At 45.5% G+C, this 22,931-nt stretch overlaps 1 protein-coding gene across 9 annotated transcripts in view; it reads right to left on the bottom strand.

The window, feature by feature from the left end:
• RABGAP1L (RAB GTPase activating protein 1 like) overlaps positions 1-22,931 on the bottom strand; it is a 1,234,468-nt gene that overhangs the window by 142,562 nt on the left and 1,068,975 nt on the right. Inside the window, exon 1 of one of the 9 annotated variants that reach the window (XM_069231596.1) lies at positions 381-1,973. The exons of 7 other annotated variants lie outside the window; for them this stretch is intronic. In XM_069231596.1, coding sequence (XP_069087697.1) covers positions 381-614 — 234 coding nt within the window. In that variant the 5' untranslated portion in view covers positions 615-1,973. Of the gene's footprint in view, positions 1-380; positions 1,974-22,931 lie in introns of those variants that run through there. One more of the 9 variants, XM_069231600.1, reaches the window with a different exon arrangement.

Raw genomic sequence — 22,931 nt, forward strand, 5'->3', positions numbered from 1 at the left:
CTCACACAGATCCATGTTTCACCTGGTCCTCCGCATCCACCTCATCTAGAGGAACCGAATTAGATAGTTATTACGCTTTGGCAAGGGAATCTCCATGGCCGACCTACAAAAACACTGAGTTTGAGGGTGCAGCGAAATAATCCCCAGACGAGCATTAATTAAACAGGCTAACCATAAACTGTACTGGTAGGCTGTTAACAGTGAAACGAACCAGTTGTTAACATTTTGCAATAAATGCACCAAAATAAAGGGTGCACATGTGTTTTAGAATGTATTGTACTTCCTTGACAGAGTATGGTATCCCTCACGTCACCACAAAGTGTTCCACTGCATACACATCACTCCCACATGTCGCATCATCTGTGACGCACAACACTTACCACGACCTTGGGTTTGCTCAACGCCACGAGCCGGGCAAAGAAGTCTTCCTCGTACAGCTGGCTGAAAACGTGCGCATCGTAGGCCACCGTGATGGAAATTTCTTGCATCATCTTCACAGAAGAAGGGACCGAACCTAAGATCACACAACGCAACAGCAGCAGAAACAGAGTAACGACGTCCTCGAGCTGCAAGCCCACGATCACACTGTGCGCCGGCGGCAGCAGGTGCAGCATTAAGCGGGTTCAGAACCAAAACAGTGCTTATCTTCCTCTACAAACACTTACAATGCTGGTCCCGCCTACAGTGGGAGGAGTCTGGGCAGGGCGTCGCCCTCTTCAAGTGCAGCGGACGACGGGGTGCTTAGGACGCCCTGCTTAACAAAGAGCCACTCCCCTACCGAGAGTGGGCGCCTTGCTGTTAAACGATGATGAGGGGTTAAACGGCACTGCCCCTCGGCGGGGGGGCAGGGGGCGGGAAATCACTGAGTAAGGTGTGCACTGGCCTCTTGAAAGAAACAATCATGATAGCTTGTAGAAATTATGCACCTGCTGCGGGAGACATATTCCAAAATCTGCCGGCTCGAGTCACCTTTCATCATTCTGAGGCTGATAAAAAGGAGTACCGCGCAGTTTGTGTCAGATAATCAACCCATAAAAGGCAAATTCCTCCTCTGGCAGACGTAACAAGATACGCGGATGGTGGTGCTATTAACTACAGCTCTGCGATCTGCGCCTTACGAAAAAAAAAAAAATCACCGATTATTGCACCTGTAATAATCACAAGCGGACACTCACATTATGTGTCCAAAATGGTCCGGTAGCGAGGACGAGGTCATCACATGCGGCTCGCGGGAAGCAACAACAATAACAAGGAAAAGTGAAAAACTAGAGCCGATCCGGAAAAACCTGTCCAGAGGATCAGGTGAGATTCAACCGAGGATGCACGAGTCGATTGCGTCTTAAAAAGACACGTGAAATCTGGAATTTCCCCCTCGCCTTGTCTCGAGGGCGGAGAGGGACTGGAACATCACACGGCTGACAAATCAGGTTTTACTTCCTCCTCGGTACCATCTACCTGCCCCACATAAAGACCTGCCCGTGCTGGTATTTAAAGAATGCACGACCGAGGGGGTTGATGCACCTGTTGCGAAGGTCGGTGTGGGAGCTGCTGATCACATGCCTCATTCCCAGTGTATAAATAAGATCAGCGGTCGAAGCACTAGTTTCAGAACTGCCTAGTAAACCTGGCAGAGGCTACGAACTCAGGGGCTTATTGCACCCGGTGTATTTTCAGCGTTCATAAAGTTCGCTTCAAAATGTAGAGGCGTGAGCAGCACAGCGCTAAACTGCGAGCATAGGTAAGGCGAAAGCGCACCAATATGGCTTTCCCGTGCAGATCCCACTTTCAAATCCCAGTGCATAACTCGACGGGTTGCAGTGCATGCTGCAGCGGTGTGCGTGGATGCCAGCTGCATGCGAAATGTTCAGAAGTCGACGAACTCGTATTCGCCGTTCAACCATCTATCCCGACAGAATGAGAGCCCCACCAACGCAGTTTATAGCACCTCGTAGCCGCGCGCCTTCAGGATATCTGCACAAGGCGCGCTGATAAACGCAAGGGGCGCTGCTGCAGTCCCCGCCTTCTCTGCGAGGTCCCGCGCAGTACGGCGCGCGGACACGAACCAGGCGAGTGACTGCCCCCTGGCGTCATTCCCCCCGCGGCTGTTATGTCAGAGTGGTAGGAAGGGGTCGCTGGGCACGAGAGATGCGCAGGATCACCCACCTGTCAAGGGCGGGCCCAGGTGCGGCCCACAATCCCGTGCGCTTCACTGGCTGCACGTGCTGCAGAAAACCTAAGGAACTGGCAACAAAGTGCGTTCATCTATCACTAACATGAAGCAGAGACCTGCCTGCCACAGAGGACAGGCTCCACTCTCCCAGAGAGGACGTGCACCTCTGCTCAAGCTCACAGTGACCTCACATTAGGGGGTTGCCCTCTTGTGCAAACTAGAGACTGGTTGCAGGAAGGTGGCTTGGTAGTCCGTGCAAGACTGCTCCTTTTGTGGCTTGGCTACAAACAGCTTTATCTCCGCCTCACCTCATGTCATGATTGTACATTTATTTGAACAATGAGAAGGATGGGGGTAGGCGCTAAACCCTTTTCTGCTACTGTAATTCTCAGGAGTGTCAGGCATCAGGGTCAGCCCAGGGCTTCCTCCATGGGTGTTTTCCCTCCGAAATAGTCTTGTGCCAATTCCACCAACTGGGCATCTCTGGCCTCCTTCACTGAGGACCAACTAGGCCTTAACTTGAGGTGTGGCTAACACGTCAGTCAATGAGGGTGTGTTTAACATGGAAGGCAATGGGGAAGGGGTAAGGCTCAAGCCAAGCTTAGAAAAAGAAATGACACATTCTGCATTTGAAACTGGACAGTCAGAGCTCACAATTTTGTTAATTTGATGCATTTATATGCTAATGGTCTATCAAAACGGGACAGTGTGTACCGAAACACTGAATTAAAAGGCTGATTCTATATATTTTCCTACAAAGGAATTAAGTAACACAATAGAACCGAGTTTCATTATGCTATTTCAAGGCAGTGACCCTTTTTGCCAGTTCATCAGCAATTGCTTCTGTAGGAGGACAACGTGCTCATGAAATGTTAATCATTGCCAGTCCAGAGAGTCGTTCTTGCCCCATTGTTGACCAAAGATAGGTTTTCAGTCTGCAAAGACAACTGAAGCACCGTTCTGGGGATGCGTATGTCAATGGCAAAGTGACAAATATTTTTAGCAGGCATTATATGTTGGGATAGGAGAAAATGTGAGCATGACTTAAGGTACCCATTATATTCCTGGGCCTTTCTTCAATAGGTACGTTCAGCCAAGTCATTACCCATGTATCATACTCATTTTTTAGATCGTCCTGTGTACCAAGTAATTTCATAAAAGTCGAGAGCATCTTTCAAGTGTTTAAAAGATTCCTGGTTGACAAATCTTGGTACCAGATATTGCATTGTGCGTGCCTTTTTCACATGTTGGCTGAATCTGACAATGCATTCAATAAATTGTTTATAGATGGCAAAAACAGTAAAATCCTAGAGTAGGCCTCAAGATCGCTAGTCTTGTAATTGGCCCGTTGTGTTTGCCTACCAGTAAGGCGTGGCATGGTCAGAGGTTCCCCTGTGGTGGTTTGGGCTTTCACATACATTTCATGAAATGCTTCTTCAGCTTTGTCTCTGCTTGGTTGAATCACCTGTTTGACTTTTTCAGTCTGTCTTATGCACTCAAACATATCTGTAATAGGATTTTGGAGTGCAGCTGTAACTGGAAGGAGTAGCCTAGAAAAGCGTGCCAGGATCAAAGCAACAATGAAGTTATTGGACTGAACAGCTGCGAGAAACTGTTCAGCCTTGGAAGAGGCATTGTGATCTTGCCAGTCTGAGATCTCAAGCAAAGAGTCAACCACAGCTGGGTACATATCAATAAAACGAACAACTGATCCATTCCTCTCAACCCACCCTGTCTCACATAAACCACTGAACAGTTTCTTTTTTGTATCTGGCAAAGTATCACATTTTGCCTTTAGGACAGCCATCCATTTTGCAGAGCCCCTTACAAAATTTGACACTTCTTTAAGTGTTGAAAGACAATTATGGATTTCACGTATTTCACATGAATGTCCAATCACAAGGTTCAATACTTCCACAATGTACATAAAATGCCTTTGGCACACGTTCTGAAACTAGTGCCTTTGCACATTTAACAGCACATTTCATTGCAGCACAACCATCGTATGGTTTGCCCATGCATACAATCAACAGCCAAGCCATATGTTTCTAAAGTGAGAATTTTCTTTCCAATTCCAGCCCCTGTTCCATTCTGAAGCTCTTTAAAGCTAAGGAATTCTTCATACACAGATGTACCTTCTATAAAATGAATTACTAGAACAAGTTGCTCCACAGTGGCACTGTCAGTTGTTCTGTTTGCTAAAATGACAAAAAAAAAGCTGGCATTGTTTGCACGTTCCACTACTCTATTTGTCAAAAGAATGTTGTAAGCAGAGATAATCTCGCTCTGAATCTTCCAACTTGTGTAGGTTGCATTGGAAAGACATGTTGCCAGATGCCACAGCTTCACCACCAGCTTGAAGCCGTAGGCGAAGAGCAGCACGGAAATTGCCATCATTCTCATCAGGTTCTTTTGATGTAATGGGTTGCACACTGTCTCTCTGTCCTTGAAGAGCTATACATTTGGCACGATGCAGTACTGATTCCACTATTGGCACAAGTCTTTTTCTGTTTTCCAATTTTTTTTCTTCCAATTGATCCCGATCATGTTTGTAACAGCAACAGACTTCGCCTCAAAAACAGATGAGAAGTTATCTGCTGCTGTCATATTCCGTTTGTGATACATGGAGGAAGCCTGGGAACAAAAATCACTTTGTGTATTTTTCCATTTTGTCCAGGGCTGAAATACTAATTTCCCCACAGCTTGATGAGAACCTCTTCAAACTTCTGTACGGGCAAAGAGAACCCACATCTTGCATAAGGCACCCTCAAGTTTAGCACTGTAGGCAAGGCACGGATGATAAGATTTTCAACCATTCATGTTGAAAGCGACATGTCTGATTTCCCTTCTGAACTGCCAGAAACTTGTATGATGTCTCTGGTGTCCCGGAGGAGTGCAAAAGTTGGTAGCATAACTCATATGCTTTTGAAGATGAAACTGTGCTGAGTTTTGAGACATCTATGTGCTCTCCCATATCTAAAATGTCTGAACTCTGACTGATTCAGCATGGGCTAATAGCAGTTGGCACACCAGGGGTTGTATGTGCAACATACCCAAAATGAAGCACAGATAAATGTTCTTCTGGAGTATGTTGGGAAGATGGCAGGGCAGGATCTTCATCTAACACAGCACATGCTGTCAAAGGGTCGTGTGGTTAACCGGTGAGTGAAAAAATCCTCTATCTTTCGCTGTTTAACATTTTGTGGTCCAAAGCATCTGGTGCAGGGACTGTGACAAGGAAGATTTGAACTCAGGCTAATTAATTACAGGTCAGTAATCTAATCGGTAACAGGTAAGTAGACTTCTTAATCAGCTGTTCACTCCGGCACTTGACCCACTCCAAACAGTACATATAATAACTCATGCATAAAATACACCAGACGTATTGTGTTTTCTTGGGAATTCTTGGCAGCAGTTTTATTAACATGTATGATTACTACTTTACGTCACTTCATACATATATCATGTTGGCCCGTCATAAATCACAATGCCACGGCCATAAATCATTTTTGACAGCATCATAAATCACGCTGACAGGATCATAAATGGGTGACAGGTCATAAACCATATTTGCTATAAATCAATCACAACTTGTGATTTAACTGCCATCATTTATGACACACTTTACTTGTTATTATGTCATCAATCACACAACACTTTTGTAGGGTAATAAAGTTTTGTGTTTTTTTTTTTTTATGTGATCGCAAGGGGGTAGCCTCTCACTTCTGCTAGGCTCAACTCGCTACCCTGTCTGTTCATTTTGTGCCCTGCTGTCTAGCGGGTCTGGGCTGCGAGTGCTGTGCTCAGCTTACTCCCTCCATCTGCCAACTCACCCTGCTGTAAGGCATTCCCAGGTAAGTGGCCTTCCTCTGGCACACCATTGTGCATCCTTTGCCAACACATAGTCCCCTTTTTCCCCCACTCCGCCTGTGGTACTCATGTCTCCAAGTGGCTCCCCCTTTGAGTTCGGCATATGCCCCTGCCTCTTTTGGCACAGCCCGTCATTGTCATAGCTGCCCAGAACACCTTGATTCATTCTCCTGAAATGTGCACCCCACCAACTGCATACAATTCTGGATGCCTGGGGTTGATCAGGTCATGCCTGAAACACACAAAGCCATTTGTCTTGCAGTACTTGCTGACTGCGATGTTTAATTTCCTTCTGGGGTTATCCACCACCCCATTTGACAAGGCCCCAAGCTATGTTAGCCCGGGGATGATTTCTCAACATATGATGGTGGTGTTGCAAAAAACCTTGCCGCCAGCCCTTGCCAGATGTCGTGGAGGAGGTCCATCCTCCCAAGCTGGTGGTGTTGCAAAAAACCTTGCCGCCAGCCCTTGCCAGATGTCGTGGAGAAGGTCCTTCCTCCCAAGCTGAGTGAGGTATTTTCTGCCCAGGTGTATTATCACGACATCCGGGTACAAGGCGGCTGTTGCCTGCAGTTTGGCCAAGGTTGCTGATAGTTGCCCCCATCTCATCCCTCGGGTGCCCCACCACCTAATGTTTATGGTTTCTGGCCTGCCCGCGTGTCTGCTGCTGAAGCGGGCCTACCATGTCTGCATCCTGTGAATGAATAAGTGCCCAACCACCCAAACTGTCCTGGGAAACCCCCTATTCTGTTTGGTGGTCTACAGTGGCCACAACAGTTTTCTTCGGCCCCAGGTGAATGTTATCGCACCTGCCAGCCTTTGCCAAAACAAGAAATCTTATAAGTCTGTTTAGTAACCCCTGGGCCTCTTTGAAAAAAATTTTGGATTCACATATAACACAATTTAAACTCTGATGAAAATCGCCACTGCAACTACGACACCAAATCAAATTCTGAATGTTAAGACTCACTTTCATCCTTGACAAGACTGAGTTACTGCTACTGTAACGACATAAAAACACAAAGAAAGCTGGCATACATACATCACATGGTCAAATTAGCAAAATCTTTTGGCTTAATCCTTGATAATAGGGCCATCTTGTCAAACAAATCAAGTACACTGTGAAAGGGGCCCGGTTATATGAGAAAATGATACAAATAAAAATTAAAGCTTTCATCCCTAAGAAGGATCTCAATCTAGTTTTCCAGGCCCTGGTTCTCAAAAGAACAACTCCAAATCAAGATTAGCGTCGCTTGTATCTCGAAATTTCAGAGGCAAGAGGAGACTGGTAAGCTTTCACTGGTGCTGTCCCAAATCTCTGGAGCTCATTCATTTTTAATCGCCGAGATTACTATATTGCTCTGGTAACTTTATCATGTTCTTCTCCGTCTTATCAAGATTTCCATATCTGTGCCCGGTTATTAAATTACTAATATATCAAATCTTTGTACAGCACAGCACTTTGAAACTCATGAGGCGTAGAACAATCTATATAAAACGTTATGAGTAAGTGAAAAAAAAACTTGCTATACCGATCTTGATGCCGCAGAATTTGTACTGTCACAGCACTTTACAAAACGCATTACTGTTATACAACTTATTGTTGTGTCAGGCTCCCCCCCCCACAGATCTTTGAAGTTGTAGGGACCGCTTTCTAGCATCAAGGGTTACATTGTGCTATTTCTGGTGGTGTTATTTTGAGAAATGTGATCAACGTCGAGTAGTAGTAACATCAGATTTAAAATGGGATTAAAATCCACTGCAACGTCAATAAAGTCCAGGTTCTGCAATTTGTAACAGTTGATGTTAACCTTTTAAGATACTCCTAAGGAACCATAACTTCTGCTACTGGTATCTCAAAATGTACAAATACAAAACATCCAACTCCAGTGCCCTCCAAGGGTCTCAAACACGCCAAATGACCGCAGGTGGCAGCCATAAAACGTTATAAGACTATTTTCCAGGACCAGCTGATCCAGAGTAAACAATGACACCGCTGGGGGGCTTTCAAGGGACGTTACCTGCTTTTTGGTTTAGGGTTAGGAACTCTCTTAAGTATACAGCTCGCAGGTCTCATGGCCCCAGAAGTGACACAATGTCACCAGATCCAGTCATTACAGCAGTCCTCACTTGCTGTCAGCAGGAGTCAGGGTGGGCTCAGACGACTAAATAGAGGAAATGGTTAGTTCCTCAAAGGGTACAGTCAAAAAAGGGATATGATGGCTCAGTATTCTAGCTCAGGACTTGCTGGACTGGTGCACAAACTGGAAAGGTCAGGGGCACCATGATAGTGGATGGTAATGGACCTGTGGACAAACCCATGGCATACTGGAGCCAGTGGCATGCAGCAATATTGGGGGTGAATCCCACCAGTCACAAAGAAAATCAATGGTGCAACAGGGTGTGCTCGCTGAAATTCTCTTCCAGAAGGCTCAGCTGGACTAAAGCATACGTTGTCATAAGCTCACCTCCATATCTGTTGGTTTGGAGAGGTTCTGGCTGTCCTTAGCCAGCTACTCTTGAGTCTTCGAACTAAACTAAACTGAGTTTACAGGTATTGTATTGTAATAGTATTTATATAGCGCTTACTACCCCCTGAAGAGGCATCAAAGCGCTTTTCGGCGAATAGCACACGACTACGGAACCCAAGACGAATTAGTGGTTGATTAGTTTAGGGAAATATAAATACAGTTTTAGTATTATTATGAGTAAATTTGAGAAGAGGATATGTGAGCTTGTTGGATTGACTAGAGTAATGGAGGGATAGAGGAGGGAAGAATCCAGAAGTGTTAATTGTGAGTTTATAGTAATAAGATGAGGCTTGGGATGAGTAAAGGAGAGATGGAGGAAGGAAGAGTCTGTGGAAAAGGTTAGGGGGATCATAATAGCAGGAGGGGTTTTGGATGAGTCAAAGGTGAGATAAATGAGGCTCCTTAAGCCTTTAATGGGATGAGCTAACAGCTCTTTTTGTATCTAACACCAAGGATGACAGGTATCAACCTTAAAGCCACACTCATGCATTACTGGCACACCATGAAGCAATGCACTCCCCCATGACGCCCTTTTGGCAAGCAGTGGTCGTCGGCGACCATATCAACTAAAGGGCCCTTCAGCATTAAGGATTCTCCATTCACCTTGTCTAGTTCCTCTTGGGCTATATGTTACTCATTATTTCTTGAATATAATTAATCCTGCTAATGGATGCCTGAGAACCATGTTCTCCTTTGCCCGAAAGCAAATCACACTTCCTTGGCAGGGATAAATTGCCAATTTCAAGATGGCAGATACCTGAGGCTTTGGTCACATGTACACCTGGGTGAACTGTTATTTAGGCTGCGTAGTTTGGTGAATTCTGGGAACTCTGTACTTCTCGTAAAAGTTCTACGTTCCCAAAGTTTACCCTGTGAGGCATAATTAAAATTGATCAAGTTCTTGCATTCTACTGTCTCATCTCTAATGGACAAAATATCAGGCTGTAGGACTTTCTTTGGCCCTGTTGATATTCCTTTATCTTCATTCTAGGGAAGTACCAATGTCATTAGTGACTCGCCTAAACAAGATTTCTGGTGCAGCGACGTTCAAGTCCTCTCCCTGCGTGGCAGCAGGAAAATTCCCTCTGTGCCACAGGACTGCATTTTCTCACGTTCATTCCTTTCAAAAATGTTGCTAGCTTCACATTTCATGAACATGGCAAGTGTTTTGTTTTTGAAATCAGAAAGAGGTTAGACTTTACAGCCATAGTGATAGGCAGCAATAATTCTGGGGGACAACACACTCACTATATTTTAATGCTATATGTTTCTTATGGGGGCTGTGCACACACATTAGTTATTTATTTTAAGGGGGTGGTCTCTCTTTTTTAACAGGCCATTTTTAGCAGCACTGTGCTTTGTACGCCAAGTTCAAGAGCATTTAGTACATCCTATACCAGGACCATCTTTCTGGAGCTTCCTACGACTTGTTGGTCAAGCTAAATCTCGGCTGTTTGTTCTATGCACAATAACTGTTTATGTTACTCATGCTTAAGCACTCATTACAAGTGGCCTGAAAAAATCTTAAGTATTTCTTTCGCACTCTGAAATACGCACCCCCAAACGAACTCGTGTACCGATAATTCTGGGTTTAGCGAGCATAACTGGGATCACATGATTTTGGAAATAACACTTGGGACCCGGATTTACCATGTGAATTCCTGAATGTTCATCCCTGGTATCCCTCCATGAGACTTTGCCTACTGTTTACAATATCACGGAGTGGTATTCGTGCGGTACTCATTACCCTGATGGGACAGAAACTACTGTTACCACATCTGTCAGGATTATGGGGCCATTCCTGGTGAGGCCATCAGTCTTTCATTTTCAGAGTGTAACAAAGCTGCATGTGCACTGGTTGCAAAGTAAAAGGTATCTTACTGGTGACAATAGCTGAGTCGCATGACATAGCTTGACATTTTGTGTACATACTGCCATCTACTGCTCAGGTTAGAAAAAACTCCTTTTTTTCTCAAGCATAGGCAGAACAGCAGCAGAAAGGCCAGTAAGGCTTCAGCCTAAACTTTAAACTGGGTCCTAAACCAAGGGATTACAGAAGATAGCAAGGTCTAGATGGAAGCAAATCAGATTCACATGTCTTTTGTCAAGGGGAAGTTCACCAGACGTCTCCAGTGTGGCTGCAGCTTGTATTCACAGTCCCCGACTGTGGGGCACCAGTCCGCTGCCAATGTAATCAAAATATAAGGTTCAGGTTCAAGGTGCCAGTCAGTGAGGATGAAGATGGCTTTTTGGTCTTTCTCCCACACTGGAGGGTAGAGGCAGGTTCCAAGGCTGATCCCAGAAAGGCCTGGAGAAGGGAGCTGTTGCTGCTCAGAGCAGGTCCACCTTGCATCAAACATGCAATGGGGGTTCTACTGCATAGATTAAGTGCCACTTGGCAGGCACCACGGGAAAGCTGCTCTGGCGAGAACGCGAGCATTCTGGCAATACCGTTTGCTCTGCTTGTCTTCGTGTGAGCATCAGCATTAAAACACACAAGTACAAATGAAGGAAAAGGATCACAAGAACTCAGGGTAAAACATACTAAGTAGCTCGTAGGCTTTCCACTGGCTCGCAGCAACCTTGTGTTCTCAATCCGGTGGCTGACGTGGGCAGGAAGGATTTTCCTTAGGGAGAAAATGGCAGAGGAAACCTACCAGGGTCCCTTCTGCTCCAGAAAACAACAGGGGTTATGTAGCTCCACGAGCGGGACACACAAAAAGATTGCAGATGGGAAATCGAGAAGCCGAGAACTTCCTCTCTTTCAACTCGTCTTGTCACCCCACGTTGGAAAAATGGAAGGGGGTGTCCGCCGAGATTCGAGCCTGTGACTTCAACAGCAGCAGAAGCTATATAGGTTGGCAAACACTTAATATATATATATACACATATATAGTACTATTTATGCGACACTCGTTTCCACAAGTAGGCAGCTCTTAAGCACTCTACAGAACGCATAAAAAAGGACTGGGCACAATCCTACCAGATTAATGAGAATACATGGACCGTTTAACTTTGCAAAACCGAATTTGAAATACATGTTTGTTTCAGAGGTTTCCTATTTCACCGGAAATAACCCTACAACTACTTCATAAGTCAGCTAACTTAATAGTGAAGCAGTGTTAGTAAAGACACGAAGAAATGTAATCAATCCACTAGATGGCGATATTTCCACAAGGGATGAGTCGTGTACTTGGTGCAGGCAAAGGAGAGATTTGTTGCCAGGCCGCTTTTCACAGTACGAGTCTGGCCACTACGGCATGACACTCAAGATGTTATGTTATTTTATTTGCTTCTCTTTATAGGGCCTTTTGCCAGCTTAGGGGTAAGAGAACCAGAAACTTGCAAGCAGGGGAAAGGTAAGCAGGGATCAAAGCAGTGGGAATGTGGAAGGAGTTTTATGAATGGAGCGGCAGTGTCTGCCCTGAACATTTTGAACAGGCATAACGCAGTGGCTGGGATTTCTCTGCATATGGTGTACTCGCAATCAAAGCATTTTCAAACAGGTTAGCACTTGTGTTTATCTAGAACATATTTACTTTGGCTGCAGTTGGTCATCTCCAAGTATTGATCTACTAGGTTATGATAACTTCTCAACACACGGATAACCAAAGAATCAACATAAACAGCAGGTCTCACTTATACATTCCTTATAGGCTGTGAGCCAACCATATTATCGGTACCACTTGGAGGGACACACTGTTCCCCAAGTATTTACTATGAAGAGAGATTTACAGACTATTAAGCGAAAAGCTGTAAGTGTCGGTGATGATGCTCGAACGAGTGAGTGCATGAGTAAACGCTTAAACAGAAGAACATCAATAAAGTCAAACTTGTATGCTGAATGCATATTTTCTGGAAAGATAAAATGCTACAAGGGAATATTAACGCACAAGAAATTAATCAATGTGTTCGGGGCATAGATTAAGCCCAGCCATGGGGGGGGGGGGGGGCAGCTAAGCTGCCTCTAATCAGAACATGTAAAGCACACAATGTTCATGCAGGAATCATTTGCATTCACATATTTCAGCGATATTAAATACTAATAATGTTGTAATTAACCATTGATTAAATTCTATTAATGAATAAATCTTCAAACAGTGTGTAATTTGTTTCTGGGAAAATGAAGACTTTTTATATATTCAATAATAATATATACATCAACATAGCAAAGCAACAAAGAGATTGTTTGTGTTTTTATACAAATGCACTGGTGACCCCTCTTGTCCACAGTCCCTTTACATCCAAGGGACAGAAGGAGAACACCAACCCTCCTGACTCTCTAACCACAAAAGGTTTAAGTCCTATATGCAGTCTTTCAAACAATCAGAAAATCACTTCTAAGGGACTCCCGCAGCTCATGCGAAGAATTGCATCATGGAGAGTATAAGGTCGACGTTTCGGTCTCCCAAGGCTCAAACCGTCCATGAGACCATCCTCAGGTCGATGTGTCAAAGTGGATTAAATCACAATAATTGTTGCTCTACAGCACAATAACCCACATTACTAAAATGCTAAACAACACTAAAAGGCAGCAGAATACCAAACTACGCTGTACATGCAAGAGAATCGCCCACTTACAAGGCACCCCAAAAAATAGCCTACATAAACCTCAGTGTAAAGCATGCATGTTTCACATCGTCAGAACATGCAACACCAAATTTATATACATATATATTTACACACATATATATATACATGCAAACATACATACACATACATAAAATCATCCACCAGTGCTCCTCAAACAGCTGACAAAAGTTAAGTACCTCCAAGCAAAGTGAACCAACTAATACCCAAAACCAATTCCAAGAATAAAGCAACACAGCATATTAATACTTGCTTCAACATCAACTTCCTAGAACAGCACCGCTTAATCCTTTTCATCCGGCACATACTACTAAACAAAAAACATACCAAGTCAAGAGTAAAGTTCTCACATCCGATCTACAGTAGTAGGACTACCACAGGACCATGCTTACCGCTAGTAAGTTACTCCAGTATAAAGAAAGGAAGATGTAATCTACATAAAGACAAAATAAATGCCAATCCATTAACCATATTCCCACAGACACACTCAACTTCAAGTTGCTAAGGACCATAAAAGCATTAGATACAAATGTTACTTACTTCACCAACTCCCACCAGGCTTGAATCAATCATAAAGCTCAGGCGCGCAAACAGTCCCTATTGACCAAACGCCTGGAGGGCATGGCCCCTTAGAAATCACATGACCTATTCACACAAGTGTGGGGGCCATAATCAGAACATAGCATCCCACTGTGTCTGTCAACACCTTGTCAGCCACAAAGGGCACCCCAGGGCCGACACAGATGAGTGGGAAGAGTAGGCAAAGGAAGAGTAGCCAGTCGCATATTTGTGTCACGGCCAACAAATCTGTAGTCTGGTTACCTCTGGGTGCATCAAATGGGTCTCTTGCAAGAGTGCTATGTGTATGGAGTGTCTCCTCAGGTAGGAATAACTAGCATACCTGCGTTTAAGTGTATGGATGCCAGTACATTCCATGTTATGATTTTAATGGGCCCACCGTGTGTATTAATATGTAGGGGGCATTACCCTGGGATCTAGACTGGTGTGGGATATAAATCAACTGGGCAGATATGTCATCCCTGAAATCCAGCTTGCATAAAACTTGAGTGCAAACAAACAACAACAAATGAGAGAACATGTTAAATACCATCAAGGTGAATCACAGTAGGCTGTGCTCGTCCAAACCGACTAAAACAAATTTGAATTCACATGACTTGATGTGAAGGGGGGGGTCCATGCAACACAGTATGGATGTTACAGCTGCCAACATCATAGGTGCCCCAGTGTGACAGCAAGCAACATACGTCTTCCAGTGGAAGATGCACTTGCTACCTCAGGAGCAGCACCAGACAGCATGCATGACTCTAGGTGCAGCAAGGACGATGCAAAAGGGACTGGCTTGCACACCCCTCCAAAAGCAGCACCCATCTCGCCACAACGGCTGTGAGCAAGTGGTCATCTGTGGAGAGGCCCCATGGGGGCTATGCAGAGTGCGGGATGGGGCGGACTAGTTCATGCCATCAGGTCTGCCATCTGTGTTGTCACCTCCATCCAGTAAGGGGTCCAATTCCATCTGGGAAAGCCAAGTGGACATGGAGCTGTCATCTCTAGAAGAACAAGCTGTGTCATCCTCTGCATCAGAATGATGTGTTGGCGCTGTTATTGCAGCAGCCTGTTGAATCGCTCAGCGTCGTTCTAGAAGTATCTGTTCTAAATTGGGCATCCCTCTGGGCGACAGTCAATGATGCTTGTTTGCAGCTACCTCGTCCACCAACTCGGGGCCGCGCAGCGAGACTCCCGGGCTGGCACCGGCTTACGTCATTGCCCAGTAGACTCTAGCCACTCGGTAATCCAGCATTCCACGTACTCCACTGCATCATTTTCCTCCACGCCCTCCGGCAGTCTGACCACCAGGATAATATTCCGTCGAGATCTGCATCCTCCACGCGTCTCTCCAAATGTTGTGTTTTCAGTTGGAGCTCCACGATGGCATGTTCCACTGCAGTGACCTTGTCCACCAGCTTGCGATGGTCTGCGCACAGTAAGGTGAGGTAAGCAGCCACATTATCTATTCAAGTCTCCAGCGAGGTGCCCGTGTTGGCTATCGCTATCACTTCCAATACTGAGTCCAGTTTGGCCCAAATTGTCTCCTGATTTTTGTAGGAACTCTGATGTCATTATGTGGCACCACTGGGCATGAGCAGTGTTGTGGAACACAAAGGTGGGCCCTGCACAATTGCAAGTGTGCACCCCATGGTGTTGTACTATCAGGAGGGCTATTCAATGGGGGCGGTAAAAGGTCCAGAGTAGAGAGGGCCCGCTTACAGGTGTGTCCTGTTAGTGGAACACCGCAGCACGAGCAGCCCATAATATGTAGCAGGAGGAATCAGCAGTTGTGAGCAGAGGGCAGCAGAGTGTGAGGTTGTGGTCACTTCAGCTCCATGGATGATGATGGCTCCTCTCGGGCTGGCGCTGCTGAGTCGCCCCCATCTCCACATTACCAGTTGTCTCTGCTATTGTACGCAGTCATCACTTATGGGCCGGTAGGTCAGGGCCAATACTACAGGCAAAGTCCAGGTAGTGCCCCCGTGAGGTAAAGCAGCAGAGGTTCCCTCACCGGGCGCCCCCGCAGGTCACAATCACAGCCACAGGCAGTGTACGTCTCAAGTGGTGCCCCTAGAGCAGCATTGGTTCCCTTTGTAGCAGGAGAATGTTAGAGCGTTCCTGTCTCCGGAAGGGAGCGTGTAGGTTGGAGGGGGAAAGGTGCAGCTATCGTTCCCTAGTTACCGCTGCAGGGAGTTACCCAGCAGGGTGCACCCAAGTGGCAGTCAGTGGTGCATCCAAGGGCTAAACGGCATGTATAAGCTTCCCCCAGGGGCTGCGACATTTCTCTCTCTCCGCCGGGTGATCTGATGCTTCCAACAGTTGTTCCGCGCATTGCAGCCACAGACCAGAGCAACAGGCTTGGTTGTAGCGCTCACATTGTGCGGCTCTCTTCGGGGGGCACCATTTCGGCAGGCCAGAGTCAGACCTCGGGCTCGCTGGCATGGAGTTTTGTAGCTAGCGTCTGCCATCTTAGCCATACATGCCATGCCCCCTTGAAATCTTCATGACAAGCAGAGGGCTACAGTAAACAGATGAATCAACCAAGAAGCATATTAGAAGAAAACTGGGCTCCAAGTTTGGTGACAGCCTCCATATATTCCCTGTCAACCAAGGAAAATTATTGGCCCAACCTGATAGTGTCACGCTACACAACGTTGTAAGAGAAAACCAGATTTTGAAAAGAGAATGATCAGTTTTAAAGGTTAAGGCAACATAAATTAACAAAATCATTGATCAAACATCATTGCACATAAGAACAATGATTAAAATAAACTTGACATCAACACAATGGCCATATCATCCATCAGACGCTGATAAGGATTTATTTACAGTGCCTGATTACCTTAAACAGTTCCTATTAGGACTTCTGACTGGAGGTCCAGAAAATACAAAGTCGTCTAAAAGGGTCGCCTTCCTTATGCAGTCATTCAGTCAGGACAATATATATGCGGTCACAAATGGCCAGCAGAAACCCCCCCCCAAGCAATTGTTGCTCCCATACGCCGTAAAAATGCTGACAGGCAATGTTGGAATCATTCGCACTCTAAACAGACTTGGTCATGTGATTTCATACTCACGACTGGAAGAAAATGATACCACCTTGTATCTTCAGAAACTTGCTGCTACTTTAAATGAGTGAATTGTTCTAGCCGACATTCAGCCTCATGTCTGGTAGGCTGGAAGAAACTCTTACTGACAAGGGAACAACTCATCAAGTCAATGGTATAGCTGTGCAGCCCAAGTTGTCTGGACCACAGCCTTTTAAAGCTCCTCTCCCAAACATTGAGAAACAAAAGCAAAGAAGACTGACCACCACAAATACTGAAGAACTGTTCATGTATGTTTCTGGTGAACAAGTTGGGCCTCAGCCACTGACGACAAATAGCGAAGTCATGCTGGAATGTGTTGCCCAATTGAAGCTGGCACATAATAAGAACATAATCTGGGTTGTTACAAGACAAGAAGCAAGCCTCGCACAGATCATACTAAGTTAGACAGGATTTAACACCAGTACTAAAGACCTAGCTAGTGTATCACAAGATTCCAGTGGGCACTCGTCCACCATTAATGCCCCTGCAACTGAGTTGACAACTACTTCAGAAATTTCGAATCAGTCAGAGCTGATACGGGAATCACTGCATTTGGTGAAAATTGTAGTGGTCATGGATCAAGCTCTCTATGCAAAAGCAACTGAGATTGTGTGGAAGCATATAGCAACGTACAAAAGAATCATTCTTCGAATGGGCACCTTTCACACCATTTGCAATGTCATGTCAATTCTTGAAAAACGCTTTCAAGGTGCTGGCCTTCGCGACCTCTGCACTGAAGAAGACATGATAGCAGACGGATAAATATCATCAGTACTAGAAGGTTGTATGTACAATTGTGCACGCCGGGTACACAAGTGCGTGTCTGAAGCTATGTTGAGAATAGCTTGGTTGGAATTTATCCCCTGGGTGGAGAAGAATTACGAAGAGAACATTCAGGTAGTCTACTCTTTTATTGAGGATGTTAATGACTTTGCAAAATACCTATACCAACAAGAGATTAGATGACCTCTTGCAGAATGCTGCCTTTGCTGAAGTAAAACAGCTTTGGGATGTATTCCTGGGACATCTTTGTCATGACAATGGAGATCTCCCTGCATTTTGGATGTCGTATGTGGATACTGTTGAAAATGTTTTGCTGGCTCTGCTGCGTGCTGTTCATGAAGGAAAATGGCATTTACATCTTACCGCCATATGCTCTATGATCCCATGGTGTTTTACCTATAACAGGATGAACTACGCTCAATATTTTCCTATATGGTATGCGGAAATGACATTACTTGCAGTGAAACATCCAGAGATACACCACAACTTCACCAACGGATGCTTTTCAGTTCAACTGCCGGAAGTTAATCCGTTTGGACGAAACACAGTTGATCAAGCAATAGAGGTAACAGTCAACAAAGAGACACAGGCTCCGGGTGGTGTGACAAGGTTCAACCTCAAGGCGGATACTGTGAAAAGGTATTATTTGACAAACATAGAAGTGCCTTTTTGGGTCAGATAAGGGAAATGGTTCGTAACAACAGATCAGATCTTACTCATGCTTGCCTACACAAGTCACAAATTGAAAAAGATGAAGATACTGTTACAAGAGCTGTTAGTCTGGCTAAAGGTGGATAAACCCATTTGTTGGGCCACATGATCTCATTAGTCTCTCCACTGCAAAAAAGGCATCTCAAGACATAGTTTCTGACATAATGAAATAGGTGAACAGTGCTAAAAAGATTTCAGACTTGTGAATAATCCACTTACTAAGACGTTTCAGGACCCACTGAAAATGAACAAAGTAAAAACCGTCACTAACATGTCCAAGAAGAAGGCAGTGAACAGCAATGGCAGGACAATTATCTGGAAAGCAAAGCACTATTTGGATATTTGGACTTACTTGTCACCTCCCCCTAAGGCCATGCTTGTGCCTGTCGGCACCGCTCATGGAAAGGGAGCTGGGAGGGAGAGGCTGCCGTGAAGGAAGGATGGTTGTCAGATGCTGTTTGTTGGGAACTGAACCACACTGAACTAAGCCAAGCTGACGGTATGGATGGGAGGTTGAGTCTGCCTACTTTTGGGTCTTGTTTGCATTTCATTTTTCTTACACCCCCTGACCTGGTGCAAGGTTGCAAGTTCGCAAGGTTGACTTCCTTACAGCCATAGGCCCTGATGCGGCACCGCTGCTGCCCCGATCACCGCCACTATACTTGGCTCGCTCACTGGGGTGGGCAGGTGCAAGCCTACGGCAAGATGGGTAGGACAGCAGTGATGTTTGCAGGTTGAAGGAGGTGCTCCTGCATTGGTTGCAGCATTTGTTGCAGTGCAGCACTTTAGACTGCAGCAGTTTTCCCAGTTGAGGGGGGTGGCAGTTTTGCAATCTCCAGAAGTACTGGCTGACAACTGTTTGGAAACTGAGATCTCGGGGTGATAATTGACAGCTGAACTCATGACCTGAGGCACAGCCTTGTAAATTTCTTCAGGCGCAAGCACCAATAGTGAATAGTCAGTATCCTTAGTACTGTGGCCAGCTGCTATCTGCCTCCATCTGCTGTCTCTTGCCATCTCTGCCATTTTTTATGACCTTGGCCTGTGTGGGGGGAGGCAGCAGCTAAGGCAAGACCAAGGGGGGTGGGGGAGGTGAGGTAGGGGGACGACAGCTGTTGCTGTGCTGCTGAGCTGTGTTGGACCTATTTTGCCACCTTTTTGTGTGTGTGTGTGTGTGGGAGGGGATATGGGGGGGAGGGGTATTGCCATGGCTGGTGGTGGCTGACACCATGGACATGGAGTGGAGCAAGCTTCATTAGCGCCACTACACAAAGATGAGGGCAGCTACTCTTTACAATGGTTGGCGGATTATTAATTCCACATTTTTCTCGCACATTTTCATCCTGCCTTTTCACCTGCAGCCACTGAGCGCCACTTAGGCACGCCGCAGTTTCACACAGTCCGTCCATGCCAGGAAGCGGCGGGGCGGGGCTAACCCCCTTGGTTTTGCATTGTTAGTCCCTGTTCTGGTCTGCTACCCTCTTGGTGATCCTTTTGAGGTGGTGAGGCATGTGTCTTGCATCTTCATTTACTCTTCTTTGACTTTGGGTGTTTTGGCCTCCCTTGGTGATGAAACATTTCCAGCTTACCACAGCTTACCATAGCTCATCACTCGTTCAGTTTGGGAATCTATTGAGACTTTTAACCCTGCTCTTTTCAATTTGACTGCCACTATTATTTCACTGCTATTTTAAGGGGCTGTGCTTATAAGTTAACAATCTTCCAACTCGCTGCTTCTTCTGAAAGGGACTCCAAAGGGCTGTTTTATCTGGTTGTGTCTCAGTTACTGTATCATTGAGTTGATGTAAGCTGATGTGGGGGAGTTGCTTTGTCTGCCTAGTCCTTTTTGAGGATAGTGGTCTATTTTTTTTATTTTTTATTTTAATCAATCAAGGGATGGGGAAGAAGAAAGTAACTGGGCCTGCTATAAGGGCTCCTGTGGGGACCCGTGGATCTTCACCATATTGGGGGTTCTAACTCATGCTGTGGGTGTGGTCTCTAAGGATATCAAGCTTGCAGAGAAAAGGCTATGCCTATCTAGGGATGGCATTATGCCCTCTTTATCAGCCACTTCCAGCTCCCAGATGGGGCCTCTCTCGCCCCATACCTCTATGGCGCGAAAAGAGCTGTACATTTTGATGGTTGATCCCCCTGCTGCGGCTCCTTCCTCATTGTCAAGAGTGGCTGCTGTAGAGGAGGGCCTCAAAGGCCCAATACGGGAATTCTCCAGCCCAGCCCTGTCACTAGCTCAAGTAATAAGGGCAGGAAGTGAGTGGGAGTATCAAGGAAGAAAAATTCTCTTGAAGGTGTGAACTGATCCCTTTGTCTCCCTACTTGCACCAGACTCAGGTTTTCTCTTTGACCACCTCACCAATCTGGAAATACTATGTACGAGGGCATCTGATGGCCTGGCTACCTGTTTAAGTAAAATAGAAAACCTAACAAGTCATTTTGGGGATTTTATGAGGGATATTCGAGCTGCTTTCACCACAGTTAGTTCATAGCGCATAGGGGAGGCGGCTGACGAATGCGAGGGTATGGCATGTTATTCTTGGGAAACTAGTTATATTATGCCTGCCCCCCTACTTTAGATGTGGGGGGGAGGGAGGGGTCAGGGTGGCAACTTTGTAATTCAGACAGCCAAATTTACCCCCCCCCCCAACACCTCTGCTTGCACAGCCACTAGCCCCAGCATTGTGACAGGCCCTCCCAATCTAGCCCCATTTCTCTTTTATCCTCAGACGAAGAGGGGTGAGTTGGCTTCTCCTACGTCTCCTGAGGTCTTATTACAACTTCCCCTGTGGCTGCCCCTATGTATTTATATTGAGCAATGTTCCCTCCATCAAAAAACTGCCTCAAAATGCTTTTCACAGTTAAAAAAATAAAATACTGCATTGGCTTTCTAAGAAGACTAAAGCTGATTATCACTGTGCTAGGGATAGAATCATTGTTAGGAGAATAGGGCGGCTGGGACACCCTCCCAAATCCCTTGCAGGTGATTGTGTGGTCAATAATTTTCCAATAGTTTGGAGGCAGGTGATATTCTTGAGCGGTTTTCGCATAGGCTACCGCAGGATGGGAATATTTTGTTGTTCCCTCTCCTCTGGCATACTTTTATAAACCCCTCTCTAATTTTAGTGGGAGTTCAGGCCTATGTTTCAACCACTCAGACTTCTATTTTGCCACTGAATAATCGTTTTGAGCCTTTGGCAGATCTGGATGCACATGACTGACAAAAACTAGGTCTCAGCGATTCTTCACCTCACAGTGCCCCCCCTCCAATTCTCTACAAATTCCTTAAAGGTTCTGAGCTGAAATGTCGCAGGGGTCAAAGGTAAGTAGGAGGATGAAGAGTGCACAGGCTTATTTTGCACTGCTGATATCGTCTGTTTACAAGAGGCATAGCATTTGGGGGACTCTCTTGTCTTAGATGGTTATGCACCATTTAGTACCCCTGCCCTGCCATCACCCCATTGGAGAACCAAGAGAGGGTTAGCTACTTTTTTTATTAAAATCAACCTGAATTGCGTTGTGGAGAAAGTTGTTACATCCTCATCTTCCATCCTGGATTTGATTTTGACCTTTGCAAATCAGAATCGGGTGTTATCTGTTAATGTTTATCATTCTTCCCGGGAGGAGCATGTTGTCAATAAGCTGGGCCAGCTCTTTAGTAACATTGCTATTAGCTCACCTGGGATTACTGCGCTCCTTTTAATGGGAGATCTTAGTTCACATCCTTGCTCTGATTGCTACTTGTATAAGGGCTCAGCCTTAGATGGAGACTAAGAGGTGTGGGATCAAGCACATCTGAAACGTACTCCCCTAGGTGATCGGTTTAACACTTTGGGGGTTATTACAACTTTGGAGGAGATGTTAATCCGTCCCAAAAGTGACGGTAAAGTGACGGATATACCACCAGCCGTATTACGAGTCCATTATATCCTAAGGAACTCTTAATACGGCTGGTGGTATATCCGTCACATTTGGGACGGATTAACACCTCCTCCAAAGTTGTAATAACCCCCTTTGATTTTAGACTATTCTCTTGTGAACCTTTTTAATTGGGGGGAGAATAACAATGAGCGACAGATACCAAAATTCATGGGGACCGACACCAGTTAGAATGATTATTTATATGTTTCCAACCCTCCATTAGCTGCACTTACTGAATTTAAAGTAGTTTGGCATCCTCTGAGCGCTCACTATCCCTTTTTGGCTTCTTTTTGGTGGGTTACACCTGTGCCAGTGCCAGATGTCTTTTTCTTGGAGCCGGTTCTCACTACAGCTCACGAGTGAAGACTTAAATGGGACCAGTTTCTCTCCTCTCTTATTTCATTTTGCCCACAGGATTTTAGCACCTGTTTAGAAGATGGGGCTTCTGATTCTAAGATCCTGCTGGCTTTTTGAAATATTGCTGCTCACATTAAGTCGGGCCTTACTGTTCCTAGTGCAGCTTATGGGGCACGGCTAGTGGGATGGTTTGATGATGATAGTGCCAAGGCCCAAAGGGTATAGTGCCAAGGCCCAAAGGGTATTTATGGCTGCTTTGCATAGGAAGTGAGGCTCGTCAGGGTGGGCTATCGTTTGGCTCGCTCAGAAATTAAGAAGGTTCTCAAAAGG

Source organism: Pleurodeles waltl, chromosome 4_2, assembly GCF_031143425.1.
Source record: "Pleurodeles waltl isolate 20211129_DDA chromosome 4_2, aPleWal1.hap1.20221129, whole genome shotgun sequence".
NCBI classification, from domain to species: Eukaryota; Metazoa; Chordata; class Amphibia; order Caudata; family Salamandridae; genus Pleurodeles; species Pleurodeles waltl.